Source organism: Rutilus rutilus (assembly GCF_951802725.1).
Source record: "Rutilus rutilus genome assembly, chromosome: 2".
Taxonomy (NCBI): domain Eukaryota; kingdom Metazoa; phylum Chordata; class Actinopteri; order Cypriniformes; family Leuciscidae; genus Rutilus; species Rutilus rutilus.
Window position 1 is genome coordinate 59,890,609 of NC_140210.1, and position 15,035 is coordinate 59,905,643.

Genomic DNA, 15,035 nt, shown 5'->3' on the forward strand with positions numbered 1-15,035 from the left:
TGAAAACAGACCGCGACAGCTTCTGTGCCTTCAGCAAGCGATCTGTGTATTCTGTCCTTGTCATATTTATTGTTGTCTGTCAAGTTGCAATATTTATATATTATGGCAAAAGAGAGCAAGCAAGCATTGTGTTGTTCCCTTCCCGCGTTATATCACGGGTGGGGACACACTCCAGAGTAAAAGCTTTGTGTTGCTTGTTTGGGAGTGGAGCATGCCAACAATCAGTTCTCGAGGGGGCTGACTGTGAGCATTGCGAGAAGCTGTCCGTGAGGACGCTCCGCTCCCGCCGGCCGTTCTTCGAGGAGGACGGTTCGGTGCGCGCGCCCCGAGGCGCGGGTCCCGCTGCTGCCGAGGTACGGCGTCGACGCGCATCTTGGGGATCGCAAATGGTTCTTACAAACACCTGTTAGATCCAGTGTTTTATCTCGGGGAGAAGCACGCTCTGCGGTTTCTCCTCCCCGGGATGAGGCATTCATCCTGCGATTTCCAGTTCCGAGGAATTGGTATCGTTAGTGTGTTTAAAAAAAAAAAAAAAGAAAAAAAAAAATAAATAAGGCAGATGTTTTTGAGTTTTCATAATAAATAAATAAATAAGTGAGCTCATAACTCTGTTGAATAAAGAGGAGCTTATAAAGGAGGTTTTATCCTGTGCTGTTGCTAAGTTAAATATTTCTGGCCAGCCAAACATATATGAGAGTGAAAATATAAGGAAAACAGTACATCTCATCCTCCTCATCAGGGAGTGCCGTTTTTTCCCTATCTCCACACTGAGGTGTCGAGATCGTGGAATAAACCGGTTTCTATTTGTGTTTATCCCTAAACTTCTACTATAGTAATGTTATGGGTATAAAGTATCATGGTATGACAGTGCTTCGGGTTAAAGAGACGCTTGCGAGCTATCTCTCTCCCGGGTCGTCATCATAACCCCGATGTTACCCACCAGCCATCATAAATATTAGATAACTATTATTAGGTAGCACTGGTAGGTAAAGTATATAAGGACATGGATGAATGCGAGGATGTAACAGCACTGACGCTATTCGAGAATTGCGTCGTGCAACAGATAAACTATACCGGGGAGGGACGGTTTTGAGAAATCGTTTCTTCTCGGCGTCCTCTGGGTGGCGACTCTCTGAGGAGGGTTGCAGCGCTGTCAGTTCGGTTGTTTCCTGCTGGTGGCCACGGAGTGATATATATTTATATTTATATGTATATGTATAGTTTTTTTCTGATGTAAAGAGAAATTAAAATATGTCTGTTCTTCTGGACGCTCCGCTTTCAAAAAAACGAAGAAATAACTCTTCAGCGGCGTTCCAGAGGTTTCTTCCTCACCGATCTAATGTTCCTGAGACTGCTGGGCGGGAGCAGTCTCAGCCTACTAAGCTCCTCGCAGCATAGAGTGCGGCAAAACAGAGATTCGCCATTCGGGTTCATCCACAATCGAAGGTGACTTGGGTGGCGGTCGCAGTCTAGCCAGTTAGAGATATGCAAGATCTGAGGACTGTTTTATCTCTAAAATATCTTGGAAGAAGAAGCCCTGAAGCCGAGGCTGCAGGCTTCTGAGGGTGGTCCCCTCCGGGGTAGGGACGGTTTTGAGAAATCGTTTCTCCTCGGCGCCCTCAGGGGTGCGACTCTCTGAGGAGGGTCGCAGCGCTGCCAGTTCGGTTTTCCTGCCAGTTCGCCGTTTCAGGATACCGAGGTGTCAGCGTCCCCAAACGATCCTCCGAGGAGGGTCGTAGAGCAGTCAGTTCGGTTTCCCTGTCGGTTCGCCGTTTCAGGGCACTGAGGTACCTGCTTTTTCCAACGATCCTCCGAGGAGGGTCGTAGGAACAAAGCTAGTTAGAGGTAGGCAAGATCTGAGGACTGTCGTTATCTCTAATAAAACTTAGACAAGAAGTCGTGACGCTGAGGCTATCAGGCTTCTGAAGGTTCCTCCGGGGCAGGGACGGTTTTGAGAAATCGTTTCTCCTCGGCACCCTCTGGGGTGCGACTCTCTGAGGAGGGTCACAGCGCTGCCAGTTCGGTTGTTCCCTGCCGGTTCTCCGTTCAGGGCACCGAGGTGTCAGCGTCCCCATACGATCCTCCGAGGAGGGGCTTAGAGCGGTCAGTTCGGTTGTTCCCTGCCGGTTCGCCGCTTCAGGGCACCAAAGTGACTGTTCAACCAAATCCAGAGGCCAGTCTCGAGAGACTGGTTCCCCTATTAGAATTTCTGGCAGCGTGGAAACTACTGCCACATATTTCTCAGTGGGTCCTGCACACTATAGAAAAGGGCTTCAGAATTCAGTTTGGTTCTCGTCCGCCCAGATTTCTAGAGGTCCTCCCCACAGTGGTGGACCCCGAGCAGGCTCTGGTTATGGAGCAGGAAGTACTGACACTTCTGCAAAAGGAGCTATAGAAGGGGTTCCTCCTCCCATCAGACAGTCAGGGTTTTACAGCCATTACTTCATTGTTCCGAAAGAGGATGAGGGGTTGCGTCCTATTCTAGACCTGCGTCAATTAAACAACAGGCTTCAGAATCTCAAGTTCAAAGTATGCTTACGCTATATATGATTGTGTCACAGTCTCAGTCCGAGGACTTGTTTGTCACAATAGACTTGAAGGACGTGTACTTCCATGTATCTATCCATCCTCATCACAGGAGGTTCCTGAGGTTTGCTTTCGGGGGCGAAGCATACCAGTATCAGGTTCTTCCCTTCGGCCTAGGTTTATCACCCCGCACCTTTTACAAAATGTGTGGATGCAGCTCTGGCTCCTCTGAGACTCCAGGGCATTCACGTATTGAATTATCTCGACAATTGGTTGATTTTAGCTCAGTCCGAGCAGATGGCAGTTCGGCATCGAGATGTCGTTCTGTCTCTATTAAAGAGGTTGGGGTTGTGGCTCAACGCCAAGAAGAGTGTGCTCCTCCCAGCTCAGAGGACCACTTTTCCAGGTGTTTTATCTCACAGCCATAAAGGGGGTAAAACTAGGCCAGTCACTCACTGTGAAACAGTTTCAGAGACTGTTGGGGCTCATGGCAGCTGCGTCCAACGTATCTCTTTTGGCCTTCTGTACATGAGACCTCTGCAGTGGTGGCTCAGGACCAAGGGGTTTTCTCCGCGGGGAAATCCGTTTCACATGATCAAGGTCACGCGGCAATGCCTTCGTGCCTTGGTCATGTGGAAGAAACCTTGGTTCCTCACCCAGGGCCCAGTGCTGGGGGCTTCTTATCGACGCGTATGCTTTCGACGGATGCTTCCCTCACGGGATGGGGGGCGGTCATGAGTGGCCGCTCGGCGAAAGGTCTTTGGGACCATCAACGTTCTTGGCACATAAATTGGCTAGAAATGATGGCAGTATTTCGAGCACTCAAATACTTCCTGCCAGACCTGAGAGGTCACCATGTGCTTGTTCTTCTGGACAACGCACTGATGGTTTCGTATATCAGAGCAGATATCCTGTTGAGGCAGGGGCTGAGGCCCGGGGAATGGAGACTTCACCCCGAGGTGGTGGAGCTCCTTTGGGAGAACTTCGGTCAAGACTCAAGTCTACCTTTCGCATCGTTTTATACAACGCATTGCTCTATGTGGTTCTCCCTGACGCGTCCAGCTCTGCTTGAACTGGATGCAACGTATTAGGTGTGGTTGAGGCTTCACCTGTACGCATTTCCCGATATCTTTGCTCCCGGGAGTTACACTCATCTGGAGTTATGGATACTGTGGGCTCGGTCTCTGAGGGGGCCCAGCTCATAGATTCAGGTCTCTCGACTGAGGTCGTGGAGACCATACTCCAGTCTAGAGCTCCCTCCACGAGAAGACTGAATATGCATTGAAATGGAAACTGTTCTCTGCCTGGTGCGGAGAACGCCTTCTGAATCTTGCTATCTGCCCTATGGTACAGTACTTGATTTCTGCAATGAATGTTTCTTTGCTGGGTTATCTCTGAGGAGAGGTCCTTATTTCATCTTCTCCGTGGTACATGAGGCTGAGGCCTGCACGTACTTGGATTTGCACCTGGTATGGTGGTAGTCTTTCCTCACCCCTTGCCGGGTTGTATTCCTAGGTCCCTGTTAAATTTGCGGGTCTTTTGTGCTGAGGGCCTTCTGTCTTCCACCATAATACCCCAGATCAGGAAAAACTTAATCTGTTATGCCCTGTCCGGGCTTTGGATGCTTATGTCCACAGAGCTCCCTGTGGCGTATGTATAAGAGCAATTATTTGTCTGCTTCGGGTTACCTAGTTGGGTTGCCCTGCATCTAAACAGATAATGAGCAAGTGAGTAGTTGAGGCTATCTCACTTGCTTATGAAGCGGCCGGACAGCCTTCACCTTTGGCTGTCCCGGCCCATTCTACCAGGAGTATGGCGGCCTCTAAGGCTTTATTATCAGGAGTTTCACTCTATGACATCTGTAATGCGGCAGGCTGGTCCTCACCGCATACATTTGTTAGATTTATAACTTGGACCTAGGCTCCACTCCAGGGTCTAGGGTGCTTGTTTCCTAGTGTGCGCATGGTCTTCATACAGAACAGGCATTTGTCATATGGCGTCGTGGGTATAGGGTTCCCACCGCGTCTCGATGCAGCTCGAGTTCCCTTGAAAGGGAACGTCTCAGGTTACGTATGTAACCCTGGTTCCCTGAGAGGGAACGAGATGCTGCGTCGCCTTGCCATACTCCCTGCATGCCTGTGATCGACTTGCTTCGGCTTTTCAGAAGCTGTCGCGGTCTGTTTTCAGGGGTGCTTTATAGCTTCCTGGTCGATGACGTCACCCGCCTATGACGTCTCGTCTTTCCATTGGACTGATTATACACGTGCTTCACGACGCAATCACGCAGGGCGTTCCCACCGCGTCTCGACGCAGCGTCTCGTTCCCTCTCAGGGAACCAGGGTTACATACGTAACCTGAGACGTTTTCATAACTTAATGAGAGCGTTACGCTACTGACGCACGAAGTTGAGCCGCCGTCACATTTAGAGTTGCTTGTGAAGTCTCATGGGTGGAATCCAGTCATTTCAACGGGAGTTTGAGAGCAGATCTGGCTTGTGTTCACGTGAACTTGTCATGTTCAACAACAAAAAATCTGCATGGTTTGAAAGTGACTTTGCTGTGAGCAGTGCTTCATCTTTGCTACATGATTGACAACAGAAAATGTCACTGAAATCTCACCGAAATCCCCCTTATGTGACGACCACACCTTTAGGCTTGTGTCTGCTCCACAACACTGTCCCTTATTATTATAATGTTGAAAACGTGCTACTCACAACTTCTTGAAGGAGAGACAGGAGGAATATCGCATGACGTCTGGGCCGATGAACTGTGAGGTGAGCAGCGGCAGGTACTGAACGAGTCGAGACTCGAACCACTGGTCCACCTCAGACCGGACCTCCACCTTCAGAACCTGAGGCCACACGCAGGACAACACCTGCCGGGCCAAAGCCAGCGACCCCAGCGGCGCCTGCGGGACACGGACACACACAGACTCATGCACTGCAGCGAACCGGCCATTTCACAGTCAATCATAAGCTGTTAAACGAGGGAGTGTAAGATGTCTGTACCGTCTGCAAGTACTGGGGCGTCTTTGGGTAGATGGTGAAGAACTGGCAGATTCTGGTGACATCGTCCACAGCGTTCGGGCGGTTCAGGAGACTGCTGACCTCCACTGGAGACATCGACTCCATCAGCTGAGACACACGTCACACAACAGAAGCACTCATCAACTGAACAGTCAACACTTGAAGGACTCTATCATCGGATCTAATCGGGGATCACTGGATGGAGACGGTCTGACGGGTCTGAATCAGAACACAGATACTACACACACAGCCAATCAGAACACAGATACTACACACACAGCCAATCAGAACACAGATACTACACACACAGCCAATCAGAACACAGATACTACACACACAGCCCATCAGAACACAGATACTACACACACAGCCAATCAGAACACAGATACTACACACACAGCCAATCAAAACACAGATACTACACATACAGCCAGTCAGAACACAGATATTCCAAAAACAGTTGATCAAAACTAGGGCTGCAACTAATGAGAGAGTGTGATAGTGTGTGAGTGTGTGTTGGTGTGAGTGTGAGTGTGAGTGTGAGTGTGTGTGTGTCACCTGTAGCATTGCAGAGAGAGAAGTGTAGAAAGCGGTGAGCTGTGCGTCCGGCACGTGGATCAGGAGGTTATAGACGGCAGTGGCAGTGTGTGTGTGTGTGTGTGTGTGTGTGTGGAGGTTCGGTCCGATCGAGTACAAAGGTCCGGTTCAGTCTGAGTATCTGGAGAGCTTTATTCTGAGGGTTTCTACTCCACTGACATACTTGCCCACCAATAGCCCTGCACACCTTCCTCACACACCAGCAGGTACACACACACACACACACACACACACACACACACACACACACACACACTCCTGCCCACCAGCAGAGCCCTGCACACCTTACTCACACACCAGCAGGTACACACACACAGACACACACACACGCCCTCTGCCACCGCCTGATTGGTCACCACAGCGAAGCGCACCGTCCCCTGATGATCTGGCCAATGAGAACGCAGCGGGTCAGAGTCAGGTTGAGCATCAGTGATGTGTGTGTGTGATGTGTGTGTGTGTGTGTGTGTGTGTGTGTGTGTGATGGGGACAGTACCTCGTCTGAGCGCGTGCAGAGCTGATAACAGGAAGCTGATGTAACCGGCCGGCTGAGGAGACGAGTTAAACTGGAAATAACCCACCACACCCTGCTGGAGCACACACACACACACACACACACACACACACACACACACACACACACACACACACACTATATAGGCTGTCTTTGAGTTTATAACCCACCAAGCAGGGCCGGCGCCAGATCATATTACTATTAATATTACTATTAGTAAATGAGCAGAACTTGGCCACTCAGTATTTAATATTCAATTATTTTATTTATCTCAATTAAAATTTTAATTTTATTAAATTGAACAAGCACAACATTCAGCATTTAACCAGTTTCATTTTAGATGTTTTACTATCTTGATGCAGGACAATGACATTGCTGTGAAGAGGGAGATTGCACTAAAGAGTCTAGGGCAGTGGTTCCCAACAGGGGGGTCGCGGCCCACAAGGGGGCCTCAGCGAGCTCTCAGGGGGGTCGCGTCATATTTTGAAAAGTTTTGAGCAATGAGCATTAAATAAAAGCCCTTAACTTTTTTCTGTTCAAAATTTACAAAATTTATATAATGAGCGAGTTCATCATGAATCCATTTTCCCATCTGTGTTTTTGTCTTATCCTGAACAACTATGGTACACCTATAATAAGTGTTTACATTGGGACTATTTTACACTAGATCGGATCGCTGCCGCTGCGGAGTAGCCCAGTACCTGCGTGACTCGTCATAGACGCACACAGAGAGAAGTAGTTCCGGCTACAATGTTCTTCCGAAAGACGCATTATTCTGTTAATAAACGCAAGTTTATTATTGCTCGCTATAGCGCCAAAAGCGTCAAAAATAAAGCCTCACATTGATAAAGCCTCACAAGTAACATGCAAGTATTGAGGTCCCAGACAGCAGTCATTTAGTAATAGCCTATATTCTTTTCTTTTCTTTTTTTACACACCAGTGTGAATATTTTTGTTATTGTTTCAAATAGGGCCAATTTATAGGCTACTCCTAGGCTTACGTTTTTAAATTACAAAGGGCCTACTGATGTTTTTGTTATTGTATTTTCAATATTATAGGCTATTATTTGTGCATAAACATATCTGGTTATAGTAAACACCGTTTGTTTGAAAACAACATATTTTGTCATCCTTGCTGCAAGCTTACAAGAGCGATAATATCATTAAATGTGAAGGGGGGCCCTAAAATATTTTCTTGGGAAAAAGGGGGTCTCAGACAAAAAAAGGTTGGGAACCACTGGTCTAGGGTATTGTATCTAGCTCCATATTGTTGATGATTGAGTCTATTATGTTTTAGCCGTTCAGATCTTCTGGTACATGAATAGATCAATGCTTGCATCTCCACATCCGTCTGTTACCCAAAAACCCTCATCCCCCACCAAATAAACCACAATAAAATGTGGACTCTGCAAGAACACCTGCACTTCTAGAGGGTTTCTCCCAGCACAACAGCAGCTGTGATAAGGCTGAGGCCGATGAGATGTTTCCACCGGAGAACTCCAGTGTCCTGCATTAGAGAGAGAAGGGAACGAGAGAGAGGCCCAGACACAACGTCTTGGCAATAGTCGAAAGTAGATATAATTAATTGCTATAATTAATCTATCTATAATTAATTGCTATAATTAATCTATCATCTCAACAGATTTGAATCGTCACACATTAATTCATTAACTATTTTTTAAAGCATCATAACATTGAAATGACATTATAAAAAGAGCTTGTGTGCATCATATTTATCATTTTAAGATCTTCAGATCAAAGCGGACCTATCACATCAGTTTAGCCAGAAATTCCCTCCGCCGCTTTGTGTTGCTTGCTTGGAGAAACGAATCAGCTCTGGTTTCATTTAGAAAATTCCAGAATAAACGGGGGAAAAATATACTGTGTCTAAAATGGAACTTACAATTTTAAGTTATTTTATAAAATAAATATGTTTGCAATCATGCTGTTTTTTGGGAGAAGGCACTCTTGCTCATGTGATATCGTAATAGGCTATGTAAGGGATAATGTAGAGGGCTGGGTATTTGTGGAGAGGGTTCTTGGTCCTTCATCTGGTTTCTGGCTTAAATCCATAGGCCCGTTCACACTTGTGCTTGTGATGCTAATGTGAGTGGATCTTGCAGTTGTGCTAGCAGCCGTCTCTGCATCCGCGGCCAGCGCATCAGCGGACTGTGTCAGACCAGTGCAGTTAACCTCAAGATGGCGCCTGTGTTTGGCTTGGCCGTTGCTGCATCGCATTTGTGTAAACTCTTTACGTTTGTACTCACCCTATATGTTGCCATATCAGCCCTATCGTCTGACTATTGTGTCTCTGCTGCTCGGACTTATGATCGACGCACGTTGTTGGACATCAGAGTGTCTATGGAACGACTATTTGAAAGTTGGGAAAGTTTCAGACAAACCTTTCCACCCCCGTTCGTGCGTCCTCCCTCATCACCTGAGTACCGGCTCCTGTTTACAACCAGGGGACCTGGGAATCCTAAGAAGAGACCGAAGAGAAGGGGCTGCAGAGCTGGCGTTCAAGTTAAGAGAAGACGCCAATCCTGGACGGGGGTGCTCGGGCCATATCGCGGTGAACGATTCCGGTGGCTGCGACCAGTTTTCCCTCTAAATACGGGTGAAAATGCTCCTCAGCACCAACACCCCGCGATACCTCTACCGGTTGGATGTGAACCTCGCGTGCACCAGCAATTTGTTGATGGGATCGTGGTGGACTTGCCGTTACCGATGTTTACTGTGCTGTCTAACCAGCGACTGACAATTCGCCGCAACTGGAGACCCCGTGACTGTGTCAGCTGTTTACGGTCAGTTCCATCTCAATCAGCTGTTTTTGATGCCGGCCTGCCGAACGTTACATTACTCCACTTTGCCTTGCTTAATGCCTGTTCCATCTCTAATAAAACGTTTATTCTTAACGAGCATTTTATGAGCAAGAATATTGATTTTATGTTTCTTACGGAAACGTGGCAAAGGGAAGATGAGTTTATTCACCTAAACGAGCTCTGTCCTGCTGGCTGTTCTGTTACTGGGATACCCCGATTGGCACGTGGTGGTGGTGGGCTTGCTGTTGTGCAGCGTGACAGTTTCATATGTAGAGTGATTAACTCAGAAAATTTTTCCTCTTTTGAATCTCAAATGCTTAAAGTAGGCTCTTCTAATGCTTTTTACAGTGTGTTAATTTACCGCCCTCCTGGCCTGGCAGGTGTCTTTCTTACTGACTTTACTGACTTTTTATCATCTATCATCAAACTTGAGAAGGTTTTAATTATTGGGGACTTTAACTTGCATATTGATGATTTTACATGCAACACAGCTGCTAATCTCCTTTTTATTACAGACTCTTTTAATTTCATTCAGCATGTTACTGGACCCACGCACATTAAGGGTCACACCCTGGACCTTGTTTTTTCTCTTGGTCTAGACATAGTAAATACTCATGTGGAAGATGTACATGTGAGTGACCATAGCTGTGTGTTTTTTATTATTAACTTTCCTCAAGATCCTCCGCCCCAGAGAATTATGACACAAAGGCGGATTATTAATCAAGACACTGCAGAGAGGTTCTCTGCCTTGTTTGACCCAAGTTCTCTGATGGAATGCACTGATGTTGATGAATTTATCCGATCTTTTAATGGTCAGTGCTTATCGATTTTAGATAAAGTAGCACCAATTAAATTGAGCACAGTCTCCCACAAAAAAGCCTGTCCATGGATTAATGAAGCTATCTTAAGTATTAGGAGAAATTGTAGAAAAGTGGAGCGTCTTTGGAAATCTTCTAAACTCGAGGTTCACAGGCTCCACCTTAAAGATCTAATGGTCACCTTGAATGAGATGTTGAAAAAGGCGAGAATGTGCTTTTTTTCTCAACTTATTTCCTCGAATAAGCACAATCCCAAAATCTTATTTGACACCATTAATACAATAGTTTCTCCAACTAGCTCTCAAACAACTGTGTTATCTAGATCTGACTGTAATGAATTCCTCTACTTTTTTGTTAATAAGATCAGAGATGTTAGGGCTAACATTGGCCCATCATTGGCTCAGAACTTTGCCTGTGACTTGTCTCCTGCCCATTGTTGGTCCACTTTTACACCTGTGACGTTACATGACATCACCTCTCTGTTACATTCTATGAAATCATCATTTTGTCCTATGGATGTTGTCCCGACTGTGCTATTTTTACAAGTTTTTGACTCCATTGGCCCCTGTATTGTTGAGATGCTTAATTCTTCACTCATAAATGGTGTAGTTCCTGTCTTTTTTAAACATGCTGTTGTTAAACCAGTACTTAAAAAAACAAATTTGGATCCGCTACAACCGAAAAACGATAGACCAATTTTGAAGCTTCCTTTCATGTCTAAAATTCTAGAAAAAGTTGTAGCAGAAAAACTCACCCTTTTTCTAGAGAAACGTGAGTTATTTGACAAATTCCAGTCTGGTTTTCGCAAAAAACATTCCACAGAAACGGCGTTACTTAAAGTTTCAAACGATATTATGATGTCAGCTGACTCTAAAAAATATACAGTGCTGGTCTTATTGGACCTTTCATCAGCTTTTGACACAATTGATCATAATATTATGATTAATAGACTTCGTGATCTGGTTGGTATGTCGGGATCAGTTTTAAAATGGTTTTCATCCTACCTGTCTGGTAGAAGTTTTAGTGTTAATGTGAATCAGATCATGTCTGAAACTGCTGAGTTGTCGTGTGGGGTACCTCAGGGTTCTGTCTTGGGTCCTATCTTGTTCCTCTTGTATATATTTCCTCTCGGTCAGATTATTAGTCAGTTTAGCGACATATTTTACCACCTATATGCGGATGATATCCAACTGTATTGCTCCGTTAAGGAAACTGAGTTGTTTAAATTGTCTTCTCTAATTTACTGTCTGACTAGCATTAAACAGTGGTTATGTGACAACTTTTTGCTTCTGAATTCTGACAAAACAGAAACACTAATCATCGCCACCTGAAATTAAAATAATTTCAAAAATAATACAAAAATAATACAATATATTGGTGACTTAGGCTCATCTGTCCAACCAAACCTCAGGAGCTTAGGTGTTGTCTTCGAGTCAGCTATGTCCTTGGAGCTTCATTCTAAACAATTAGTTAGAAACTGCTACTTTCAACTGAGGAACATTTCCAAATTAAGTTCATTTGTGACTAAAGGTGAGTTAGAGATGATTATTCACGCGTTCATCTCCTCCCGTTTAGACTACTGTAACAGTCTTTTTACGTGTTTGAGTAAGAAGGAACTTCATCGTCTCCAGGCTGTTCAGAACTCTGCTGCAAGAGAACACATCACACCTGTTTTAGCATCACTCCACTGGTTACCAGTCCAGTATAGAATTCATTTTAAAATCCTGGTTCTTACCTTTAGAGCCTTGCATGGCCAAGTCCCTACCTACATCACTGACCTGATACAGCTTCACACTCCTACCCGGAGTCTCAGGTCTTTAGATCAGATGCTATTAGTTGTTCCCCGCACTCATTTTAAAACCAGAGGGGACCAGTCATTCCAGGCTGTCGCTCCCAGGCTATGGAATGCTTTGCCTCTTGTTCTACGTTGCGCGAACTCAGTTGATTCTTTTAAAAAACAACTGAAGACTTTGCTCTTCAAGCAGGCTTTTGGTTAGTCGAGGGTTTTTTATGGTTGTTTGTTGTGTTTGCTGGTTGTATTTTGTGGAATGTATTTAAATTGTTTTTGTATTACATTTTACTGTGAAGCACTTTGTGATGTCTATCTGTGAAAAGTGCTATATAAATAAATTTTACTTACTTACTTACCATCCGACTCTGAACCGTCGGCAACCTCGGGCTGAGCTAAACTCATGTTCTCATTTTCACTAACTAAACCAGAATTACCAGATCGCTTACTTGGCAGAAGGAACCGCTCCATCTTTTCTTAATAACATTTGATTACATAGACATTCTCTGATCACGAATGAAAAGCGCTGCAGCGTAGTTACAGTTCACGTTAAATGCCACGTCAGACGTCGCATATAAGTTACGCACACCGCACGCGTGATGAGAAAAATACCACTATTTCATTGTTGTCTTAAATTATTTTCTTATTTATTAATTAGAATACTACAGAAGCGCTTGGTGAAGAAAAAAAAACGTATCTTGTTATTTCGAGATATAAGCCGTTATTTCAACATAATATCTCGTTATGTCGAGATATTAAGCCGTTATTTCAACATCATATCTCGTTATTTCGACGTATGTGTGCGTGCAACAAGCCAAATGTGCATTTGGAAATTAGTGACGCGTGCATTGATTTTATTAATAAACTAGGATCGAGCTCAATCAGATCGATTAAGGTGTTTACATGCAGGTTTTTAGTCCGATTGAGCCGTCAATCCGATTATAAGTGTCCATGTAAACGCATAAATACATGGAAATGTATTTAATATAAAATAAAAATACAAAATACTGTGTGGGAAAATTTGATTAAATACAAATACATAATAGGGGTATATCCTGTGTGCAAAAAAATTTTTAAATACAAATTACATTGTAAGGGTTAGTACCATAGACAGTATAAGAAGGTTAGTACACGTCCTCAATCCGATACTGTGTATGGCGCTCGCCGGTCAGGGTTTTCCCCTAAAAGTGGGTGTGAACCTTTTCAGAGACGTTCTATGACTATCATATATAAAGGCTAGGGGCCCTATCTTGCACCCAGCGCAATTGACTTTGTACACCGACGCATGTATCATTCCTATTTTTCACCCGCGCAAAGCGCGCTTTTCCCTCCACAGAAGCACGTCGCTAAACTAGGGAATGAACTTGCGCTCCCTGGGCGGTTCAGCGCAAAAAAGGAGGTGTGTTCCGGCGCAAACGTTCCTTCATGCTATTTTGCAGGTTTAGAAAACAATTGCGCCACTAACCAGGAAAAAATAGTTTAAAGTCAGTGGCGCCTTGCGGATGTTATTCATAAGCTATTTTAAGGGCGCATGCTTGGCCATAATCAATGAAGCGTGTGCACAACGCGCACTTTGATTCTCTCATCTACACAGAAGCAGCAGTTTTCATTTTTGCAAATCATACATTATTACGATAGATAGATAGATAGATAGATAGATAGATAGATAGATAGATAGATAGATAGATAGATAGACAATTTATTATAAAAGCATACATCTAGCTTACACATTTACCCAAATTATCATTATCATACGCCTTTTTAACCGAAGTTAATTTGGGTGGGTTTCTTTAATCCCCAACGTCCCTGACGAGAGCGTTGCTCTCCTCGGCTGTGAACCGCTCCTGGTGCGCGCCTGGCAAATCCGCCGTTATGATAGGAATCCGCTTTAGAACAAGCGCGCCTGCTCTTAAAGGGAATGTGAGATGACGCTCTGATTGGTTTATTTCACGTTACGCCCAAACCACACCTATGAATAATGAAGCTCTTCAGACCAACCCATTTTAGATTTGCGCCTGGCGCAAGAGTCATTTATCCCGCCGGGAAAATAGCAACAGCGCCGAGACCCGCCCACAAAGTTACTTGCGCTTTGCCACTTGCGTTTCAGATCGTTAAAATAGGGCCCTAGATGTGTTTATATATGATCTATGGGTTGAGCACTCAAAAATCTGGCCGGAAGCAGTAAGCCATCCGGGAACTTCTCGCCTACTCTTTTATGAATGTTATGGATGTTTCTAACGTACTGCTTCCTTCACGTACTGTTTTCGCCTACTATATAGTAGGAAAGTAGGCATATTCGAACGCACTTAAGTCCGAATCTTGCAATAATTAGTACGTCACCCAGGTAATTCTCGCCTACTCTTTTGGATTCGTAGGTGTTGTGTTTGTCTAACACAAATTAGAGTCGAGACAACGATGGGCAATTCTTCTTTTCTTTTTACTGTGCAATATCAGAATGAACAACTTTTGTGAACACATGTTTCTTCTTTCTTTAGACAATTCACTGGCCAACCAGAATCTAACCCTGAGTTAATCTAGAGTGGCCAAGCAATGCTTATTCCTGAGTTGACTCTGGGTGCATTCTACTCAATACACTACAGAAGGCTACATACTTTTTCGCTCGCCTACTCTTTTTCCCATACTAAATAGTAGGAAGTATGCGGTTTCGGACGCAGCTGTGTAGAAACTCTTCAATCCGCCTCAGGGTTTTCATGTTTCAGGTCAGGTGAGCTCTGATGCACAGGAGCTGGTGGAACAGGTGTGACGACTCTCTGCTTCAGGAAACAGATCGTCGAAAACAAGTTAAAACACTTGATGGATGAGATGTCACACTTTACGGTCAGTTATTTGCTTCTGATTTGATGTGTAGGTCTACATATTATTATCACACGTGCGTCGTTAGATCTATGTATCTGTAACTTGTTTGTTGGCTCGGTTTATGCAGAAC

At 44.8% G+C, this 15,035-nt stretch overlaps 1 protein-coding gene across 1 annotated transcript; it reads right to left on the bottom strand.

The window, feature by feature from the left end:
- Positions 1 to 221: 221 nt before the first annotated feature.
- On the bottom strand, positions 222 to 6,118 carry LOC311279969 (uncharacterized protein; the record flags this gene model as incomplete). Its single annotated transcript, XM_084391818.1, has 4 exons — positions 222 to 372; positions 5,240 to 5,433; positions 5,534 to 5,659; positions 6,110 to 6,118. The coding sequence occupies 4 exons, from the start codon at positions 6,116 to 6,118 to the stop codon at positions 222 to 224; spliced, it is 480 nt and encodes a 159-aa protein (XP_084247944.1).
- Positions 6,119 to 15,035: the final 8,917 nt, after the last annotated feature.